At 45.2% G+C, this 23,562-nt stretch overlaps 1 protein-coding gene across 1 annotated transcript in view; it reads right to left on the bottom strand.

The window, feature by feature from the left end:
• Nucleotides 1–1,716: 1,716 nt before the first annotated feature.
• The window catches only part of SUDS3 (SDS3 homolog, SIN3A corepressor complex component), a 30,821-nt gene continuing 8,975 nt past the window's right edge, over nucleotides 1,717–23,562 (bottom strand). The window contains exons 6-12 of the mRNA XM_081892640.1: nucleotides 22,828–22,984; nucleotides 21,790–21,887; nucleotides 21,013–21,069; nucleotides 18,736–18,757; nucleotides 17,417–17,522; nucleotides 8,376–8,460; nucleotides 1,717–2,835 (exon numbers count right to left, since the gene is read on the bottom strand). Coding sequence (XP_081748766.1) covers nucleotides 2,737–2,835; nucleotides 8,376–8,460; nucleotides 17,417–17,522; nucleotides 18,736–18,757; nucleotides 21,013–21,069; nucleotides 21,790–21,887; nucleotides 22,828–22,984 — 624 coding nt within the window. The 3' untranslated portion in view covers nucleotides 1,717–2,736. The remainder of the gene's footprint in view (nucleotides 2,836–8,375; nucleotides 8,461–17,416; nucleotides 17,523–18,735; nucleotides 18,758–21,012; nucleotides 21,070–21,789; nucleotides 21,888–22,827; nucleotides 22,985–23,562) is intronic.

The following is a 23,562-nucleotide window of genomic DNA, read 5'->3' as shown; positions in this document are numbered from 1 at the left end:
CAGAAGGCTGCCAACTCGGCAATGATTTCCACAAACAATATTGGAAGACAGCAAGTGATTGGAAGATGCTTATACTGCAAATCAGCAAAATGCTTTATTGATTTGCATCCTCACTGCACATAAGAATTTGACTCATCCTCGTAAAAAAACAAACCCCTAAATAAATAAAAGTTGGCACCGGCGTATAAGACCCCAAATAGGGTTGGTGTGAGCAATCAAGGATGAATTCCGCCTCATTTCAAGCCCCAGGCTGAAGGAAACCCTCCCACCCACTGTCCTGCTCTGCTAAACACAACGCTATCCACTCTCATGAAACACAAAGAATCCTTCTGGCAAGAGGAAAGGCTAATGTGAATCCATAACAGAATATTGAGCCGTCCTAAACAAAAAACTCATTTTTTACTTTTTTTTTTTAAAGGCTCCCTTTTGGAAATTTGCCTTTCGAAATCCTAAAACGGTCAGAACCCCTTTAGAAAAAAGCAACACAGCACAGCCCAGATCTGCGGCAAGCACATTTGCTTTTGTTTCTTAGGGTCAAGTTCCCAAGGCAGCCTGTGAACCAGCCCTGACAGGATGAGGGGTCTTATGCAGACAGATCAGGGATGGTCAGGTGTGGTCTTCCAGTTGTTACTTGGCTGTTACATGACTGCTGGTGATCCTGGCAGGGGGTGATGGGAATTCAAGCACATCTAAAGGGTCCCAGGCACCCCCAACCCCAGAATAATAAGACGGAACGCTTACAGGCACCAAAAGAGAGCCTCCTTTTCTGCTATTGAGGCTGCTGCTCATTTTTTCCCACCCTGCCTGCCTTCTCCCAACAACTGATTCTCCCCCTGAGAAGCTATCAGGCGATGTAGGACAACTGCCTAAAAGAAGCACACCATGGACTAGTTATTTAAAAAGCAGCAAAAAAATGGGAAGGCAGTCTAGACTTGCATGCTTCTGGCTGCTCTCCACACAGTATGTCACGAAAGGGCTGTAGCTCAGAGGCAGGTCACATACTTGGCATGCAAAAGGTCCCAGGTTCAATCCTCGGTGTCGGCTGGGAAAGGCCTCTGGAGAGCAGCTGCCAGTCAGTGCAGACAATACTGAGTCTGACGCAGCAGAAGGCAGCTTCCAGTGCTCTGTAGCAGGTATTTCCAACCACTTTCACATCCTTGCTTCATTTCAATCGCATGCAATTTATTTGGGGGAACTGGGCTCTGAAGCAAAGGTGAAAGAGGCAACAATTTTGATAAGGACAGATATAAAAAGGAGGTTTCAAAGAGAGTGTTTGTAGCAAGAGAGATGGGTGTACAGCTGGATGCAGAATCCGATGCACACTTATTTGCTGGCAATGATGGGAGCCAGGCAGGCAGGCAAATGAAATGTCAGAAAGGCCGGCTGCCTGGACCACAATCCCCCAACTCCAGGGTTCAGATTAGGAGATTCTAACACGGACCTCATTGCTGTGGCATGACTGCCATCTGGCTGCAACACACAGGAAATGAGACATGGCAGGCTCAGGCTGAATAAGGAAGGAGTGCAAAAAAACCCCGGACCCCCACAGGTGTGAAAAGGAGGGCTTTGAGGACCCATGCATTTGCTGCGTCAGAAGAATGGGCAAGGGTTAAAAGAGGTGGTTGATCAGGCCTGGTTCAATCAGAATTCACAACATAGGCTGGACTGGGACAGCCAACAGAGCTGGGGAGAAAAGCAGACACCACACAGCAGGTATCGAGATAAAAAGTGTTTTGCAAGCAACTTCACCACCACCGCCAGGTCATAAAAACAGTACAGCACTCTCTAAAGATTGGCACTGCACATTCCATCTGGTTCCAAGAATTACTATCCCTTTAGATTACATTGAGGGCCTCGCTGATGTGTGTTATCTTTCACTCACTCACTCACTCACTCACTCACTCACAAGTGTCCATACAGGGCTCATGCCATCTCCATCAGCCGCCACCCAAGAATCATCACAGCTGCTGCAACAACAAAGAGAGCAGCTTGTAGGACAGTCACCAGCAGTTTCCACAGCGCTGCTCACAGAACCTCCCTCCCACCCAGAGTCCAATTGTTCCTTTGATTCACCCTCCACAGGAAACACAAAGAAAACATTGGGTTTGCTCATTGCTGGGATATACAAATGGCTACCGCCCCACCCGCCCCGCCCCTCAAGCTTCGGAGCAATCAAGTACGATCTCCTGAACCGCACTTTCAGTAAAAGCAATTGGAAGTTCAGGACACCCAAGGACCTTGGAAAACTCCTATTTCCATGCGTGCCTAACTGCGATCAGCGTCGTTCACGGGGTCGGCTGTTTAAGAGGCACTGCGGTCGGATTTGTCCTCCATTCAGCACCTCTCAGATGTGCAGGCTGCCCATTGCGTCTCCCCGAGGCTACCCTGCTTGTGCCTCTCAATGCAAAAAATATATATAATTTTTAAAACTTTACACCGCGTGTGCTCTTCTGCAGTATATACAAGAATGGAATGGACTCGAGACCACAGGCATACATTCTTCTTTTAAGTAGTCTTTGGAAATGAGAAAGCTAAACTAACGCTGTGGGGTGGGCTCTGGTACACGGCGTGGGCTCACAAAAGAGAGAGGACAGCAGGAGCAATGTGGGCAGCCAAACAGGCAGCATCCAAAGGATCAAGGAGGGAGGTGGACCTTCTGCTGGTTCAGACCCAGGAAGAGCAACCACAAGTCTCTGCAAGAGCTGATTGTCTTTAACACAGCGCAGGGCCAGAGAGTCACGCAGCCGACCGCCGCCGGATGACGAAGGCTCCGCGCTGGAGCTGTCCAAGGTAGATCCGCATTTTTGTGCTGTCGCTGGTTTTCCTCACCCAGATCTGCAAGGGTTTTTTTGGGGGGGGGGGAGAGAGACAAAAGAAATGTCAACTTTTTGTATTTTCATCTAGGTTGGATTATACAGTCCGCACTTCCGTGAAAATATATCAAGGTGGTAAAAACCACAAGTGGTTGGGATAAAAATCAGCAAAGCATCAGTTAAAAACAACAATGAAACGTCAGTAAATAGTTGGGTAAAAAAGAAAAATAAACCGTGTTGTACCTCTTTACCCTGGCAAAGCATTATACTATACTGTATTGTATTAATAATAATTTTATTATTTAAATACTGCCCATTTGACCGGGATGCCCCAGCCACTCTGGGTGGTTCCCAGCAGAATATAAAACCACGATCAAACATTAAAAACTTCCCTCAACAGGGCTGCCTTCAGATGTCTTCTAAAAGTCAGGTAGTTGTTTATTTCCTTGACATCTTATGGGAGAGTGTTCCACAGGGCACGCGTGCATGCACCACTACTGAGAAGGCCCTCTGCCCGGTTCCCTGTAACCTCACTTCTCACACTGAGGGAACCACCAGAAGGCCCTCGGAGCTGGACCTCAGATATAAATCCTATCTATGTCCCACCTTTCCCCAGGGATTCAGGGTGGCTTACACAAATTAAAACAACATTGGTAAAATACAAAAAGCTAAGAACATACAAATGGTAATTGTTAAAAACTAATTAAACACTAATAGAAATAAAATATAAAAACCAAATCTTTTAAAATACAGATAAAAAAGCAAAGCACTATTAAAAGCCCTCTCCTTAAAAAACCCCAGTAATTTCCCAGAGACCTGTCAGAATAAGAGTCTTCACTGATGATACCTGAGGTATGTATTTTTAGGACCTATCTTATTTCTGTGATTGTATGTTGTTTTAAACTTTTTTTTAAGGTTGTGTATTAGTTGGAACACATCCTGAGACCTTAAGGTGAAGGACAGGTGTAGCAGCAGCAGCAGCAGCAGCAGCAATAATAATAATAATAAATAATAATAATAATAATAATAATAATAATAATAATAATAATAATGAGGCCTGTCTTTGTAATACAGTTAGGGCTGGCAGAGACCCTTGTCTGAAACCCTGGGGAGCTGCTGCCAGTCAGTGTGTGCAACACTAAGCTGCACAGACTAATTTTCTAGCTAGGTGCAAGGCAGCTTCCTATGCTCCCCAAATTCCCTTTTTCTTGTTGGAGGTGTCAGGGATGGAACCTGGGGGCACCCTGCACCCAAAACAGGTGCACTACAGCCTCTCTCAAATGGTCTTGCAGCAATTATTTCATTTCCTGCTGAAATACGAGAGACAAAATGCACCTTTCCCCTAAGCTGACTTGAGAAATACGTCACGCCTACTTAAAGTGGCCGGCGCCAGAAGAATCCTTCTCCCCAAGTTTGGGCACGTCTCCGGCGACAGGGCGAGTTGGGACTTAATTTCAATTATGCGGGCACCTAACCGCATTAAGATGCTTATTGTTAATGTTAATAAGAGCGAAATTGCTAAATTTGATTTAAGGTTATGTTCTAATGCATCTCTCGGTACGACGTCGCACGCTCATTTGAATAATCACCCACTGAACATAATGACATCTTTGTGACTAGTTTCATTATTAATTGAAAGAGACACTTTGAATAGCAGCCATAACTCACGAGCCTGAGCGAGCCGTACAAAATGTTTTCCTTTTAATTGCCCACTTGTTTCAGTTCCCATGTTTTGCTCCAGGCAGGGTTTTATGCAGCTTCGTGGAGTTGGAAGGGGCTACGACGGTCAACTAGCTCAACCCCACGCAATGCAGGAATCTTTGTGACCAATACAAGGCTTGAACCCACGGCACCAAGATCAAGAATCTCACGCTCTACGTGATAGAGTGGCTTGCCAAATTATTGGAGTACTACAATATATCCAAAACAATGGGAGAAATTGGAGAGATCTCAAAAGAGAAGATAGACAAGGATTGGAAAGTGTTTAAAGGATACTTGCAAAACCATATCTCCTATTAGAATAGACAAGTTCCGTTTTAAATACTGAAATACTAAATAAGATGGATAACAATGTGTAATAGAAAAAGAAGCATGAAATTAGGTTAAAGGTGTGTGAAAGAAAGTAATAGAAGTGGAAAGAAATTGCGATTGAGTAGACTGGAAGTCTAACACAAAGGTGGGGTGAGGGGTGGTGGGTGGTGATGGGAAAAGGAATTATCCGTGGGATTGAGTGTAGGTATGTTTGAACATTTTAAAGATTGTATGAAATGTATGTTTGTATGCTTGTATATTCGCAACATGTGTGTATTAATGCTGAATTATTTTAACAATAAAAACTTTTTTTAAAAAAAGAATCTCACGCTCTACGTGAGCTACCCCACATGTATGGAGAAAGGCAGATAAAAATGTAAGAGGAGATTTGACAGAATTGCTGTGTCTTTTCCCTTTACCTGTGCAAATAGCAACCTTGCCAATAAGCTGCTGAGGCACATAGACTCAGAGTTGGAACGGACAGTGAGGACTATTCTAACCCAACCGCCTGCAATGCAGGAATCTCTCGCCCAATGTGGGGCTCAAACGCACAACCCTGAGGTTAAGAGTCTCATGCTCTACCAACTGAGATACAGTGGTACCTCGGGTTACATACGCTTCAGGTTACAGACTCCGCTAACCCAGAAATAGTGCTTCAGGTTAAGAACTCTGCTTCAGGATGAGAACATAAATTGTGCTCCGGCAGCGCGGCGGCAGCAGGAGGCCCCATTAGCTAAAGTGGTGCTTCAGGTTAAGAACCGTTCCAGGTTAAGAATGGACCTCTGGAACGAATTAAGTACTTAACCCAAGGTACCACTGTAAACAAATGAAGATTATTTTGCTTCCTCGGCCCCTTTTGTGAAATATGGGATGAACCAGGAAGTGTGGCCACTGGTCTTTGGTTAAGAACGCAGGGGGGAGTTTTATACAGAGTTGGACCACTGGTTCCTTTAGCTCCGGACCTTCTGCACTGGCTGGCAACGGCTCTCTCCAAGGTTTCAGGCAGGGATCCTTCTTTCTCTAGCCGTACCTGGGGATACTGGAGATTGAAAATGGGCTCTTCTGCATGCAAATCAGAGGCTCTACCACTGAGCCAAGGCCTTTCTTTTAAAAAAGAGAGTAAGAGTCTAGTCCTCATGGTTCTTATTAAAGGGCTGGATTAAATAGGAACACGGGAGGCTGTCAAATGTCAATGAGAACATCTAGCTCGGCACTGTCCATCTAGAGAGCACCACAGCCATAAAATGGGTGCTTCCCAACAATTTCCTGTTGGTATTTCTACCTGGCTGTGTTGGAGTCAGCGGCAAACCAAGCCAAGGAGAATAAAATCCAGAACAAAAACACAAGCAACCAACTGGGTAGAGAGGAAAGCAGAAACAGTCCAAGCAACTACAACTCAAATCTTATGCTGCCCTACTCTTCTTTGAAGGAAGGTACAGAGTAGAAATCTAGGTAAAGGTAAAGGTACCCCTGCCCGTACGGGCCAGTCTTGTCAGACTCTGGGGTTGTGCGCCCATCTCACTTAAGAGGCCAGGGGCCAGCGCTGTCCGGAGACACTTCCGGGTCACATGGCCAGTGTGACATCGCTGCTCTGGCGAGCCAGAGCCGCACACGGAAACGCCGTTTACCTTCCCGCTGGTAAGCGGTCCCTATTTATCTACTTGCACCCGGAGGTGCTTTCGAACTGCTAGGTTGGCAGGCGCTGGGACCGAGCAGCGGGAGCGCACCCCGCCCCGCCGCAGGGATTCGAACCGCCGACCTTTCGATCGGCAAGTCCTAGGCGCTGAGGCTTTAACCCACAGCGCCACCTGCGTCCCTTCGAGTAGAAATCTAGTAAGTAATAAAATAATTCAGCAGAGGGGCGGTGGAGATATAAACGACTGCTAGACTTTTGAAAAGCTGGGATCAAGTTCATCAACTTTGCTGAATAATTAAACTCAATAGTTTTAATTGGATTTTGACTAATTGTGCAATTAATTGTTACTGGTTTGATTTTTATTGTGTTATTATCTTCCGTAGTGGGTTATGCCAACCACTATTCTGACTGCTTTTTATAGGGTAGGAGGTACTGGGGATGAGTTTAGGAAAGCAAGGGAGGAGGCGGCCTGAAAAAAAAATCCCCTGGTCTAGACCACTGTTTCCCAAACTTCGGTTTCCAGCTGGTTTTTGGACTACAACTCCCATCATCCCTAGCTAGCAGGACCAGTGGTCAGGGATGATGGGAACTGTAGTCCAACAACAGCTGGAGACCCAAGTTTGGGAAAGCCTGGTCTAGACCAAACTCCCAATGCATTCACCAAGGTCTCCCTGACTCGCTTTAACTGAAGATGCGGCAATTATTTTTCCAAAGGGAGGATCAGGTGATGTGCACAAGCCAAGAATGAGCTACATTTATGGGGTTCAAGAAGGTTTGGAACAGTCTCTAAGAGGCCATGTAGGTGATGCCTGGCCGCCACTGGCCTCTGCCAGGGCCTTTTTGATGGTGGCTCCATGTTAGTAAAATCCCCTCCCTGGTGAAGTGTATCTGCCTCTGCCATTGACTTTCTGCAGAAATCGTGAAAACGTTGCTATTTGCACCCAAACATTTTATGGCTGAAGGATATTGCTACCGGCAACCCTGAAATCATAGGGGTTTTTTTAAAGTGTTTTCAGAATGTTTTAAAATTGTTTTATTGATGTGTCTACCAACCCTGGGCTCTTTCGGGAAGAAGTGTGGGATATAAATTCAATCCATCAGTTGTCAGCTCTTGGCACATAAACTGGGATGGAGAACTAGATAAAGAGCTTCACTTAGTTACGGAAGAGTAATTGTGCTTTAAAAATATATATGGAAGAGTTAACAAAAATGGTCAGATGAAGAGTTTCAGCTTAATAAATGCATCTCACTTCCAATTCCCGAAGCTCTGCCACCAATTGCTGCCATGCAATTGACTAGACAGAAGGTTCAGTACAGTGGTACCTCGGGTTACATACGCTTCAGGTTACAGACGCTTCAGGTTACAGACTCTGCTAACCCAGAAATAGTGCTTCAGGTTAAGAACTTTGCTTCAGGTTGAGAACAGAAATCGTGCTCTGGTGGCGCAGCAGCAGCAGGAGGCCCCATTAGCTAAAGTGGTGCTTCAGGTTAAGAACAGTTTCAGGTTAAGAACGGACCTCCGGAACGAATTAAGTACTTAACCTGAGGTACCACTGTATTTTGCTCCAAAAGCTGTATTCATCCTGCCACTGGAAAAGAGTCAGGTGGCTACATAAACAAGCACACTTCACTTGTGTGCATACCATAATTTAAAGCACAGTGCCGCCGCCCGGTAAAGAATTCTGAGAACTATAGTTTACCCCATAGAGCTGCAATTCCGAGCACCTGTAACAAACTAGTGTTTCCAGAATTCGGGGGGGGGGGGGAGGTGTACATAGCCAGAGGCAATAAATTGAATAATATTGTGTCACAGTCCACAGCCCCATTGACTGCCAACCCCTTAGAGCTTCAAACCTGGCAACTGCCTGCAAAACTCACTGAAGACCTGAGCTTACCTCATTGGCTCCCACGGAACTGATCACACAGCTAATTTTGGTGTTCTCTTTCGACTCCAGATAAATAGCCTGGCTTTTGTGATACCTGCAAGTAAAGGTTAAGAACTGTGAGTCTACTTGACACTCTGAGACAGCCCAAGATCCCAGCTTACAAAAACTATCCTCTGTCCCCTACTCCCTGCAAATGAGAATGAGCCACTTGTCTTCCGAAAAAGGAACATTTTAATCCAGGGGCAGTTGATGTCGTGCCTTGCAAATGTTGCTGGACTCTAAACTCCCATCGTGCCCAGCCAGCAAGGTCAATGGTCAGGGATTATGGGCCACCAGATTGGTTACCACCGTCATCACAAACCCACTCATTTTGCTTTGACCTTAACAACTATTATTTATGCCTTGACACTTGAGATTTCGTATTTTTAGGGGCCTCTCCCACTTTTGCGATTGTCATTTGATTTTAATGTTGTATTTCAAATTGTTGCGGCCCACCCTGGGAACGGGTAATAAAGAAATACTAATAATTTTTAAGTGTTCTGGGTGCAAGACTACCTCATTCAGAGGCACAACTAACAACTCAGAAGAAGGGCAGAACGGATGCAACAGGGTGAAGACTTTGCTCCAGCTTATTATGACTGCCAAGCTCAAACCTGGCCATAACACAAAAAGCTTTTGATAGTGTACTGTGGTGCAAATGCAATAATGCCCTTTGTCTGCAAACTATGAGCAAAGCAGTTGACTCATTCCCCTCTCTAAACTGTGGTTTAGCATTCAAGAATTCTTCAAATGTATAAACACAACAGCATTCCACAGACTACACCGGCTGCTTTCTCCTGCTTCAAATTTATTATGGCTTCTGCTTTTTAATGTTTAATGACAGCCAGTGTGCTCTTCACTGCAGGGAATACTGATGAAATGTAGTCATTAGCAAAGGGGCTTATAAATGCAGACTAGATGTGGGGAGAGAAATGGGAAAATTGGGGTTATCAGATAATCTGTATGTGCTATATATATATACTGTATTTTTTAATTATATGCAAGAAAAACTACAGGAGTTCAATATAGGACCCAAACTGGAGTTCAACAGAGCCTCATATTCAAAAGGGGAAATGGTGGATTGTCCAGAAACCAAATCCATGTGTTTATTGCATGCTGTGGGGAAAAAAATCTTTATTAAATTTCTCAGTGATCCAAACACTGCAGCCTCTAGGCCACGAACAATAAAACATGAAATAACAAACCAACAGGCGACTAATAATCAACAAAGAAATCAGTCAAACAGTTAATTTGAACCTGCCGCCCCCGCACTCCACCATCAATTTATAATAGGGAGCAAAATAATAAAAATTCATTAAGTAGTTTAAAAGATCTCTTAAAAGCTTCTTAAAAGGCCTGAGGGAAAAGGATCTCCTTTGCTGGGTGCTGAAATGCAATTAACACAGGTGCTAGGTGAGCTTCCTGAGGGCAGCATTCTACAAAGCGGGAAGGGGGCAGAAACCAATGAAAAGACCCTCTCTGCATAGTTTACACCATCTGTGTTGAATCCATCAGAGTTCTATTTAATGTCGTGTCCGAGGGCAAAATGCGGTGTGGTGCCAGACACAGGATTAACAATGTGAATCGGTATTTTAAAAGTAATGTAAGATCTCCCGCAATCTGGACCAGGCCTAAAGTGTGTCGTGTGTGTGTGTGTGTGTGTGTGTGTGTGAGAGAGAGAGAGAGAGAGAGAGAGAGAGAGAATTGAAGTCCCGCTACAACTATCCCAATAGGATCCCTTGCACCTGCAACCTGCTTTTTAAAGCCACTGATGCAATTGCTAATTGTGCAAAACGAAGACTTATCTCATTTAGCCCCCGATTCTGGTGTTATGAAAAGGTGTGGGCGGAGAGAAAAGACATCACTCAAATCTACACACGATCTATGCGCTCATCGTTTGATGGACAACTTTTACATTCTATTTCTTCTCCAACCATGTCACAATAGCGCACGATTTCCAGCAGCCACGTTACCACAGAGCAAACAGAGCGTGCTTGCTATAAATTGGGGGGGGGGGGGACAGGCTGGTGAAAAAGTGGACCCGAGTTCCTGCACAGTCTGCATTTCAGCCACCAAGCCACCTTTTTAATTACAAAGAGTTTGCTGGATCAGGCCAATGGCCCATCCAGTTCTCCATCCTGTTCTCACAGCAGCTGACCATCAGAAGCCTGTAAGAAACCCTCATGCAGGATCCGAGCATAAGAGCCCTCTCCCCTCCTGTGTTTTCCAGCAGCTGATATTCAGAAACATTTCTGCCTCCAACCACGGAGGCAGAGCATAGCCACCATGAGAGAGAGCTTTCTCCTACATGAATTGGCCTAATCCTCTTCTAAAGCCATCTAGGTTGGAGGCTTTAAAAGGTTAGGCAAATCTGTGGAGGACAAAGGCTATATGCTCTGCTTTCACACTTTTGCAAGGAAGAAACCTGTCAAATACGAATAAAAAGGTCACAGGGATGCCTATGCCTAGCTTTAAACAGCCATTCTTTTGCCATCAGGAGGAAGGAAGGGAGGATAGGAAGAAAGGAGGACAGAAGGAATATAGAAAAGAGGGAGCATTCAATTCTCAAGCTGACGTTTCATTCCATTTTGACACTTGACAGATTTTAATATGCACTCAAAATGTTGTCCTCCCACACCAAGAAGTTATTTTTAAAATATTAACTACCCTGCTGAGGCATCATTACAATCAATAACCAAAAAAGAAATCTTACAGCAAAGGGTGGGGGAGTGCAGTGTTGATCTTGAGGAATAGGAATGCTAGGAAAGGGGAAGGAAAAGGGCCAACAGTGACACTCGGAAGGAAATCAAGCCATTAACAGCAAGGTGAAATCGAGACACACATATATACCATCCTGGGGGCATGGAAAGCCAGTGCGCTGGGGCAGAGAGTATTTGACTCAACATTTTGATGCCCTGTTCAGCCACGGTGGTCGGGCATTTTCCTTAGCCATAAGCCTACCTTGCAGGGGGTCTGGTGAGCACATGAAGATGCCCCACATGCGCTCCCCCCCCACTGAGCTTCTTGGAAGACAATGCCGTGTTTCCCCCTGGTAGGTAGAAAGCTGCCTTCCACTCAGGCAGACCACTGCTCCATCTAGATCAGTGTTGTCAACACTGACTGGCAGCAGCTATCTTCCAGGCTTTCAGACAAGTTGCCGGGGACTGAACCAGGGACCTTCTGCATGCAAAGCAGATGCTCTACCCCTGAGCTACGGCCCTTCCCTTGTACGGACCCATTCACCGCCCAGCTTAAATAAGGCATGTGGGTTGGGTCTTCTATCTGCAGGCAATCTCATAGAAAACTTTCCTCGAATGAGATCAAGGCTGGCTTCCAGCACGGAGCAGGCAAGGAGCCTATTCGGTTTAAGGAGCCAAGTCTCGAATGGGAGAAAGTACGGTATGCGACTGGGATGACTGAAACCCCCTTCAACGCTAATTAGCTGATGAGTTCAGACAATCGCCCATATGGCAGGTACACTAATGCTGAAGGTTTTAATTAAATTTCACTGCAAAGGATTAGGCAGAGTGGGATCCAGCTAAATAGCACTGTGAGAGAAAGGGCTTTCGGCTTTGCAAAGCTACTCCCCTCCTCCTCCTTCTCCTCGCACACCTGCCTGGGCTTCCCTAAATCCTGTTTAGGGTTCCCTCAACCTTCCAGAGCAAAGCAAGCCAGTGAGGCGTAGTGGTTAGCGTGTGGGACTGGGACCTGGGAGACCAGAGTTCAAATCCCCACCCAGCCATGAAGCTCACTGTGTGATCTTGGGTCAGTCGCTTTCTCACACTTAGCCCTGCCTTCACAGTGGTGTTGTGAGGATAAAATGAGGAGAGCTATGAATACCACCTTGAGCTCCTTGGAGAAGAAGGGAGCTATAAATGGGAGAGGAGGAGGGGGGCAGAAGTCCCATTGTACTCATGGAAATTCTTGCACTAGTGGATCTGTTCAGCTAGACATTGCCCTCCTTCCTCCCCCAAAAATTACTGTTTGGGGCACCTTCAGTTATATCGTCACTTCTTTTTTTAAAGGTCTTAAATCTGACAGCAGAAACCCTCCCCAACTTACACTGTCAGAAAAATTAGCAGCTGTGAGTCAAATAAATAGAGCAAAACTTATGTTTCTTTCTGTTTGGCACCTGCTTGTTATATATTTAACAACTGGCGGAGAGGGGATTCAACCTCCTGAAAAAGAGAAAACTTTCTGGTATTATTTATTACCTAAGCATTTGTGGCCACAACCATCTCAAAATGTGTCCTCCATCTACATCTCTTTTCCCCTTGCTACTAACATCTTTCTGGATTTGGCAATAGATGGCCTTCTCAAAAATATATTATTTCTCTAGCTCTGTGATTTCAATATGCATAGCTTCACTATTAAGATTCAATTTTATTTATTTTTCTGTATTATTCCTTTGTAGTTTCTTTCCTTATGTTTTACTTGTTCCTGTTGCATATTTTGAGTCTTGTATAGCAGTATTTTTTTTCTCTAATGAAAAATTCCTAATAAACAAACCCAGCACTATCCTTTTTCAATAGGACTTATTTTGAGCAAACTGGCTAGCTAAAATCTAAAGAACTGCTTCAGATGCACCCAAATCTGGGTGTGTTTTTTTATACTTCCCCTCGCCTTCCAACACCAGACTTCCTTGGCACCCACGAAGCACTTCAAAACCTCCCTGCAGTTTTTAAAAAATGGCTTTCTGGGTGGCTCAGAGGGATGCTGTCCCAGAAACAGGTCCAAAGCTCCCTAGAGTCTTGGGTGGAAATAGTGATGGGGGTCATTTGAGGCCAGAGAGAATGCCATTCTTAGGCCATGACTAAGAATCAAGGGGTCATAAGGCTTGGTGTGAAAAACACTGCAATTTACAGGAGCCGGACATTATCAGAAACCAGATCCTCTTCCTCCATTCTTGGAGGTGCATTTACTTCAACAGACGACGCTTTTCAGAGAAGAGATCCAATTAGGAAAAAACAGGATTAGCACAGCAGATCTATGGAGATTTGCAAGGGACTCACCAGGCCAACAATGAGTCGGGAGGGGGGGAAGGGTTACATTTCCAGGCTAGGGGGTGAAGTCAGTAATATGTTCCCAAGGACACCCTATGTCTATTGTTGGATGAGCTCAATGAAATAATTTGGGAGCTGCTGCTATATTTGGGAGCCCTGCTATATTCTGCAGACCAGTATGGATTCTTACATAAAGGGGTGGTCTCTAAAAGGCACATTACTGCTAAAAACAAGCCAACCATTTCCTCCCAAGCCTCCTCTCATGGAAAATAATTTCTGATCTCATTCTGCCACCTTGTGGCAAAAACGCTTCTGAGAATGAGAATAAAAAATGTAGTGTTCCAAGTCTATACACTCACTTAATTTACAAATCCACTCTCCCTTTATTGGTGTTAAAAAGTTAAGAATGGAGTGGAAGTATTTCGAAGATTGTATGTCAAAATATTGTTCTAAAAATGACGTGCTAATAGGCTTAGAATAAAAAATGTAAGCAATAACAAAACCAATAAAGAAAGAAGGAAAAATCAGAATTTAACAAAAATAATTTATTATAGAATGTAAGGAAAAAGAGGTAGAAAGAAATATAAAGAAGTTGAATTGCTGTGGAGGGAAGTAGAGGGTGGCTGGTGGGTTTTATAATTAAGAGTATAATTATGCAGCTGTTGTACTTTAGATATTATATTTTATGTGAGGGAATCATTGGAAATTTTGGTTATTATCTATACAGTGGTACCTCAGATTAAGTACTTATTTCGTTCCGGAGGTCCGTACTTAACATGAAACTGTTCTTAACCTGAAGCACTATTTCTGGGTTAGTGGAGTCTGTAACCTGAAGTGTATGTAGCCCGAGATACCACTGTATATGTTAAGTTTCAATAAAGATTTTTTTGGGGAAAATGTAGTGTTCCAGAACTTCTGTTGTAACTTTGACCTGAACCCCTAAAAAATGGGGGTAGATCACTGCCAGATTTTAATTTTGAAAGGAGATCACAGTCTCTCGGGAGTTGGCCACCCCTGTGTTAGTGGATTGGTGATCATTTTAGATGCCTTCCAATGTGATGATTCCAGATGCTGCAGGACTCCCATCAGCCCCAGCCAGCACAGGCCAATGGCCAGGAATGATGAGAGCTGGAGTCTTAATAACTCTGCAGTAACTCGGGAGCTGGGCTTCCTATGTGGCTGCCCGCTGCCTGCATTTTGCAGAAGCAACTGAAGGGCTTTCCCCGGCTGGATAAATGGGCCTTTTACCAGGCAGTCTACTCAGTTTTATCCTTGCTTTTGCTGTTTCCAAGCTAACTTATATGTAAATCTCCCTGGGAATATTCTTCAAAGACAATTAATGAATAAACGATAATAACATCTGGAGGGCAGCACGTTAGAAACCCCAAAGATGGCCAATGCCCCCCCCCTTGTTGACAGCTTCCTGGGAGGGTGGAATCGAGGTGCCTGTCATCACTGGGGCAAGACCAGATTTGGCAATGTACAAACTCTCATTGCAACCTGTCTTACGTGTTCAGTTGGCAGTGCTGTTACTCTTGGAGTTAAGTGGCCCTTGAAGTGCTGTTCAGTAAGCATGAAGCTTGAGTCTGATTGCAGCCCCCCCCCCTTTGTCCCTTGAACACTTGCCAAGCTACACACCTCACTGGCCCTGTTTTACAGCCCGGGTGTTTTCACCTGGTTTGAACACATCCTGGAATTGCAACAAGTGCCTCTTGCTGCGAGTCCCTGTGAGACCTGCTTGGCTGACCTGTTTCCACCAAACCTGGAAGGGCAGGGCCCCAACCAACTCCAGCTACAACAGCTGGTGCTATTGTTCAAAGCGACAGGGACCACCTTACTGCAAATCTGGAAAAGCAGGCTGCCTAGAGCAGACAAAGGCAAACTCGGCCCTCCAGATGCTTTGGGACTACAAATCCCATCATCCTTAGCTAGCAGGACCAGTGGTCAGGGATGATGGGAATTGTAGTCCAAAAAACATCTGGAGGGCCGAGTTTGCCTATGCCTGGGCCTAGAGACTACCAGAGTGGAGCTTTCGTTGGGGTCAGGATTCAACTACAGAGGTATGTTATTGTTGGATGTTATTGGGATTACGCATTTGCATTTTATTGTTAGATATTATTATGAATTGTAAGGGGATTTTTTTTTAAGAACATGAGAGTCTGGATCAGGCCAATGGCCAATATAGTCCAGAATACTGCTCTCACGACAACTTGCCCCTATGGGAAGCCCACAAACAGGATCCGAGTGCAAGAGTGATTCTCCCCTTTGGCAATTTCCAACACCTGGTATTCAGACACATTACTGCCTCTAAAAGTGGAAGAACATAACCCTCCGGGTTAGAAGCTGCTGATTGCTATGCTATGAGGATATGGCTGCCATGTGTTCTACCACTGAGCTGACTATAAGAACACAGGAATAGCCTGGCTACTGGAACAGGCTAGTGGCCTACCTAGACCAGCATCCTATTCTCACAGTGGCTGACTATGTCTGTGAGAAATGCACGAGCAGGACTCAAGCACAATAACACTCTCCTCTCTTGCGGTTTCCAGCAAGTGGTATTCAGGGAAGCATTGGTGCCGCTGGAGAAACAGCAGAATATGATTACTCCTGTCTGAATGGAGGATAAAGAGGGGTGTGCAAGTATAGAAACTAGCCTACTGTACAGAGATAAAATTTACATTAATCGCTCAGTCCATTTTTGCCTCTGGCCCCAACTTCTGCGTGTTGCCCTCGGGAGGCTATCCAGATGTGAATGTGGCCCTTGGGCTGCAGAAAGGTTCCCTACCCTTGTTGGAAAGGTTTTATGGCCTTTGATGGCCTGACTAAAGGCACATAAGTCTGCAATGCACTCCAGTCACTGATTGGGTAATGCAAAGAATCAGATCTACCCTACACCTTCTGGTTATTAAGCACTGTGGTCAGAAAAAAACAGAAAAAGAAAAAAATCCTGCTTGTTGGAAGCAGGTGAGAGGGAAACGGGGAGTAAGATGAGAGATGCAGAGGCGTGCAGTACCCCGCAGAGGAGTGCAGTACCCCCTGGTAGAAGTTTAAAGCCTTTACATGTCTTAGGGCTAGGCCAACCATTATCTGGAAAAACATTTTCTGATAATTCTTTACAAGTCTTCTTGAAGTGCTGGGAGAATTCCCACCCCCACCAAAAAAATCATATTCAATTATATGCCCCACCCCGACCTCTTCAGACTGTGAATGAAGTAGCTCAGTTGTTCATCCTGCCTTAATAATATTTGGTTTAAATTTTTGGGAAGTGAACCCTTGTAGAACTGAGCAAGGAGGATGGGAAGAAAACCAGAATTAGTCAGCTCTGCCCTATTATTGACTCTGGCGCCACCTACTGTTGGTCTCCCTGCCTTCCAGCCTACCAGTCTCAAGGGGCCCCAGTCAACACTGCATTGAGTATGAACCAACAACTGAGCTTAATTCCATGTTAGCAAAGTCAATTTTCTCAGGTGAGAACTCTCTTTTTGGGGGGGCACCTCAAAACTATTGAAGAATTCCACTCCTTTCCCCTCCAAATTTCACCATGCGCAAATAGGATGGAGAATTTCTGAGAGGCCATTTTCCACTTCGCCCTGAAAGAAACCTAGGAAGTTGACTTACACCAGGCATAGGCATCACTCCTGACCACTGGTCCTGTTAGCTAGGGATGATGGGATTTGTAGTCCCAAAACATCTGGAGGGCCGAGTTTGCCTATGCCTGGCTTACACCAAGTCAAGCCAGTGGTTCTCCAGGGTTTTGGACAGGAGACTCTCCCATCCCACTTGGAGATGTTGGAGACTGGACCTGGGACCTTCTGAAGCCACAACAGATGCTCTGACCACTGTGATACAACCCTTCCAACACTGTACGTAGAAGGGGTACGGCTCCTGGATGTTCCTCCATGAAATTGCTCCTTCTTTGGCCCTTTCTATCCTTTGATCCTGACCATTTCTAAAGCTCAGAAGGCCATGACATGAGAACAGACCCCACCTCCCCACACCGAGCCTTACCATCTTTTATCGTAGTACAATTTGCCATCTTCTATCCTTGCCTCAAACCGCTGTGCTGGGGATTCGGCAGGCGTGGCCGGCAGGTGTTCTGGTGACGAAGGAGATGCTGGAATAGAAGAGTGAACTCTATACACAGTCTAACCCCTACGCAACAGCTTACGATTCAGGCAACACTGAGAGATTGCTGGGACTTTAAGCCAACAGTGGGAGGTAAAAGTATTAAGCTTTGTGAGCAGAGCACACAGGCAGAGATCCGGTTTGACTTGTGCAGGTCTACCTTGCAGAGAGTCAAACCACTGGGCAATCTAGCTCAGCTTTTGTCAACTGGGCACCCTCCAGATGTTTTTGGGCTACAACTCCCATCAGCCCCAGCCAAACAGCTGTGCTAGCTGCAGCTCATGGGAGTTAACATTCCCAAACATCTGAAGAGCACCAGGTTGGCCTGAGCTGTTTTGGTGCTCCTCCAGATGTTGGTGAAATTCATCTTCCATCAACCCTGAACACTGACTGGGGCTGATGTGAGCTGTAACTCCAACCGCATCTGACTGCCCATGCCCTGTATTATCTACTTAGATTAAGAGCTGCTCCCCAGGGTTCTCAGAACCCTACAAATGCAGAACCCTACAAATTCTAGGGATCCAGCATAGCGCAAGGTTTAGAGCAGGGGCAGGGAGCCCAGGGCCCGCCAGGTATTTGCTGGACGGCCCATTATCTCTGACCATCAGGCTATGTTGGCTGAAGTGAATGAGGGTCGCAGTCCAAAATGTCTGCAAGACACAGTTAGGAATGGCTACACTGAACTCTGGCTCCTTCCCAGTTTTGAGTTTCTGTTTCTCCCCTCCGCATAGCTGTGAATTTTGGGGGACCTGTTAGGACTGGGAGATGCCAGAGTTCCAGTCAAAACAGCAAAAGAAAGTTTTTCTGATAGCAACACTCATCCAAGCATTCTGCTACTTCTCAGCTTTTCAAAGGTCATTAGCTATACTCAAATCTGGACCCATTAAAATTATAACCCTACTCTAGCATAAAGCAGTCTACAATAACAATGCAGAAGGCTACTTTAGATCAGGCCACGTTATTTCATCATCCAGCCCAGTTTTACCTTCTCTGACCAGCAAAAGCTCTTCTGGGTCTCAAGCAGAAGTACTTCCACCATCCCTTACTGCTGGGCATCCTTTTAGCCACAGATGCCGCAGGTTGAGCTTGAGACCTTCTGCCCGAAAGGCAGGGGCTCCACCACTCAGTTACACACCTTCCTATCTCCTAAGCCATTTTTTGAACACACTAGGAAACCTTATTGGGGTGGGGATGCCACTTACCTGGCCGTTTAGGTGATTTGAGCTATAAAAAGGAAAAACAAGAAAGCTGTTTTAGTGATTCCCTACAAGAACATAAACCGGAAGAGAAATAACTGACCTAACAGAACATTTCATGAAGGCCAACATGTCTTCTGAATGGGGATCTTTATTCCCAGCTGGCAAGTTCCAAAGACCTCAGATGCCCGCTCCGCAATAACCCACAGCAGGCTTTTAGTGTGGCTGCCTCCACTCTGTGGAGCAGAGAACAGCTGAAGACGTTTTTGTTCCAACAGGTTTCCCCATCTAGATAAATGATGCTTTACCATGAATGTCTGCTTTGCATGGTTTTGGTTCTGCTTTAAATGTATTTGTTGTCTTTGTGTGTTTAACAGCTTTTAATTATTCTTATTGTACACGGTCTTAAGATGGTCATTTTCAAGGAAACTTAAAAATCATTAATAGTAATTAATCTGAATTAGGTTGAAATGATGCTATATATATATACAGGCAACTCCCCATTTATGCGGGGGTTATGTTCTGAGGTACTGCTCATTTAAGAGAAATTGCATATATTGGGAACACCATTAAAAAATCAAACGCGACAATCATTGTCTCCAAACCTCCTTGCCCAAACTCCAAATCTCCACAGGACTCAAAGATCAGTGCAAGGGCTCCTGGGATTACACTTGCAAAGGCTATTGGGACTGCTAGATGCTGTTTTCGTGCCATTTCTGCACTCTTTTAGGGCCGTTTTTGCCCCTTCTCATGCCACTTCCGGGTTTGTGGGGATGCGAGTGTGCATTGAACATGTGTAAATGGGGAGTTGCCTGCAGTACATACACAGTTGCTTTTTAAAAATAATCTTTTTAGATGTGCAACTCTTATGTTTGTAACTTTCATAGATTTTTGTATTAAGTTGTAAATCACTTCAGAATGCCTCATGGGAAGCAATTCAAGTATTAAATTACTAATAATCTATTCTGATTGGCATCATGACCAGTGTTATTTCATTTTGGGCTGCAAATCTTTGGATACATTTATTTATTAAAAGGATTTTTATGCTGCCCTCTCACAAAATATCAGCACAGTTTTCACTAACATAAAACATTTTTAAAAATGAATGTAGTACAGAATTAATATCAGTACAGTGGTACCTCCGGTTGCGTATGGGATCCGTTCCGGAGGCCCAGCTGGATCCTGAGGTTTTCACAACTGGAGAGACCACTACAGCAGTAGAGCGCTTCTGCGCATGTGGCAAAACCCCGGAAAAATGCTTCCGGGTTGGCTGCTTACGCATCCCGAAGTTTTCATAACCAGAGGGGTACGTAAGCAGAGGTACCACTGTATTATTATTAATATTCTAATATTAATTCAGTAGTGCATTTAATTTTTTTTAAATGTTCTACCTCTGGTAATATGCCTCACTAATCCACCAGCCAGTCATGCTCAGTCTAAGGTACAGCGACTCTCTACCCCTAAGGACAGGGTTTGAGGCAGGCTGACTGTAGCCAGAAAGCCTCCTGTCTACTGGCTTCCACATTGCCTTTAAAGTCTCTGCCCAGAATTTCTGGCTCCTTCTACATTTTAGGTCTTAGGGGGCTCTCTGGTACCCATTTTTTTCTTGGGAACCGAGAAAAACCAAGAGCTGTGAGCAGTGTTTGGCAGCACTGATGTCGAGATACGACAGGGGATACTGGCCTGCTCTTCTGACAACCAAGAGATAATGTCCATTCACCTTGGACATTCTCTTTAGCAACCCTTGGGACTCAGGCTCAGGCCACTACCCTCACTGTCCTTGCTTTGCACCCTCCTCAAGTGTTTTACCTGACTAGTACACGTCCTTCAACTGAGATTATGCTTCTTGCTTGTCAGGATGGAGGGTGGAGAAGGGCATGTGAGCTTGCTGTACTGTACTGTAATGATCCAAAATTTACATTCATTGCTCCACCCACTTTTGCCTTTGACCACACCTACCACTGGCCTATGCCACCACCTCCCACCCCCAAAGGTTGCCCAGAAAGGAATGCAGCCTTGAGAGCCAGTGTGGTGCAATGGTTAAGTGTCAGGCTAGGACCTGGGGCAACAGGGTTCAAATCCCCACTCAGCCATAAAGCTCATTGGGTGACAATAGGCCAATCGCTCTCTCTCAGCCCAACCTCCCTCCCAGGGTTTTTGTTGGGATTAAATGAAGAGGGGGAGAACCATGTAAGCCATCTTGAGTGCCATGGCAAAAAAGGAGGGGTTTGTCTGAATAAATGAATAAAAGTAAATCACATCCAATCTACACTAAGCACTTACCTTATTGAGAATCCTCAGATCCTCCATTATCTGTTCGTCTGTTAGCAGGTAATTTAGCTGAGGTAATCCAAATTAAGGGGGAAGTAACTTTGGAACCATGTACAAAAATGCGGCTTGAATCTCCTGGGCAGAACTTAGCCCAGGAGAGACGCCCCTCTTTGTGGCTACTTCTGGGTCTCTCCTTTGCGGGGCATATTGTAGGCGAACTATTAAGCAGGAAAGGCCGACTCTGGCTGCTAGCACTATACGGAACTGTTCACAGGGGCAGAACCCCAGAAAATCCCCATCGTCTTGAAGCAGGCAGGACTGAGCCAAGGGGGTGTGGACCCAGTGAACAGAACCAAGCAAAGGCCCTGCTCTGAAACAAAAGGGAGGAGCAACAGTGCCCCGGGATAACCGGGAGCATAGCAGCCACTGATACCTGATCTACTTCCTGCCCACCCATTTGGAGAGGAACATAGGAAGCTGTCTTACAGTGGGCCAAGCTAATGTCCTCCAAGCCTAGCGTTGCCTGCTCCGACTGGCAGCAGCTCTCCATAATTTCAGGCAGAGCATCTTTCCCCCATCACCTGCTACTTAATGCTCATTAACTAGACATGTCAGAGGCTGAACTTGGGATCTCCTGCATAAAGAGCTATGGTGCAATGGCCAGGCGCATTGGGCCTTGCTGATTGTCAGCCAGTATGCTGTGCAGCTGCACATTGCAAGGGAAGATTTGCCAACCGATAAGCTCTCTTTTCAAGGAAAGCTTGTGCACCAGGTAGCTGGTCAAAGGATATCAGGAGCCGGCTTCCGCCTTTTGTCAGGGATGGGAACGGGGTCGTTTGGCCGCCTCCGCAATTTCCTTGTCATGATGGGCTTCACTTCCATGGAGTCTGAAGAAGGAAGGACAGTTTTTTTCATAAGGTCCACAGATTGATTTTTAAAAAACAGAGTAAGAGAAAAAAGAACTGTGCTTTTCCACATTAATCTTTTCCTTTGGGGGGGCTCTTTCTTTCATGCAAAGACTCAGCCTGTGACTCTGCCCCTAATTTGAGAAATATACAAGTGTATCCTTAATTGTACTCACTAAATAGTACCTACAAACTGTATGCATGGTGCAAACGCGCAATCGGGATTCAGTGGTAAAAGCTGCAATCCTATGCTGTTAGTAAAATTCCAATGAAATGAGCGGCATTTGCTTTTGAGTAAGCAGGCTTAGGGACACAGGTCACTGCTTTCTAATCAGAGTCTTCTAGCTCATTAAAATGCCTTCTCTTCACTGACAGCAGCTTTTGTAAGAACACCAGAAGTTACCTTATACAAAGTCAGGCCATTGGCCCATCTAACTCAGTAATATCTACTGTGACCAGCTGCGGCCGTCCAGGGTTTGAGACAGGGAGTCATTTTTCAGCCCTACCTGGAGATGCCAGGGATTGAACCTGGGGACTTCTGCATGCAAAGAACATGCTCTACCACTGAGCCACAGTCCCTGTCCTAAAGGTACTTTTTTTTGCAAACAGTGCTTGCATGTGTTTAGAGAGGCATTTCCCCTTCTCTCACCTAATTCATCCAATAATGCATTTTCCTCTAGGTCCCAGGCAGAAGTAGGTTTACAATGCCAACAGCTACCTGATCCTTTTTAAACTAAAGATACCAGGGACTGAACTTCTGGTTACAAATATATAATATATTGATTGACTGATTCATTTATAAGATTTCTTACCTGCCCTTCACCATAAGCTCCCTAGGCAGATTACGACAATAAAATTTTACATTTATATGGCCTCTTCCCCAAAGAGAGATGCTGGCTTTATTTTATTATTTTGTATTTACCTCCTGTTAGCTCCATAGTTAGCTTCTCGCTCTCTATCATTTTCTTCTTCTCTTCCAACTCGGCAATCAAGTTTTCCTTGAGCTCAATTTTTTTATCTTCAAATTCCTTCACGGCCGCTTTCTTCTCCTTGATGTAATTCCGTTCCACCTGCTCTGTCTGAGTCAAGCCCAAAAGAAAACAGGGAGTCATCTACAGGGCAGAACCACATCAGGTACGCATAGGTGCTGCTAGGGGAACCACTGTGCTCGGGGTCACCAGACTGAGAAGCTGCGGAGTCGGAAGTTACACTTGACAAATCTCACAGGCTTTCCCAAACTGTGCAATGACACTGCTCATGTGACTTGTCACCATACGGAAAGCAAGCATGAGCCCTGATTGGTAAGGTCAAAGGTCTATCTATCCCAGCATCTGTAAAGTTGGATACATAGCCCCCTACCTTCTACAGGAACCTGTGGCCCTCTTAATTCTTAAGTATCAGGCAGCCTCACTTGAGTGGAACTTCCTCCCTTTCACAAGTATATGGTGTCTGCCTGTTTTAAAACACCATTTACATGTGTGCTGCAAAACCAATGGCACAACCTAATAAAGGATGGAAATAACTATTCTCAAATGACTTGGGATTCATGCACCCTCAGTACTGAGCTTCTCCTCAGGGCAAGAAAGAGGTCAATCAGAATTTGCAGAATAGTTTGAACATTCTACAGCAAAGGAAAGGAAGTTCTAATCAAAATGAC

Source organism: Podarcis melisellensis, assembly GCF_964234715.1.
Source record: "Podarcis melisellensis genome assembly, chromosome: 16".
Taxonomy (NCBI): domain Eukaryota; kingdom Metazoa; phylum Chordata; class Lepidosauria; order Squamata; family Lacertidae; genus Podarcis; species Podarcis melisellensis.
This window is presented reverse-complemented; position numbering and strand designations above follow the sequence as displayed.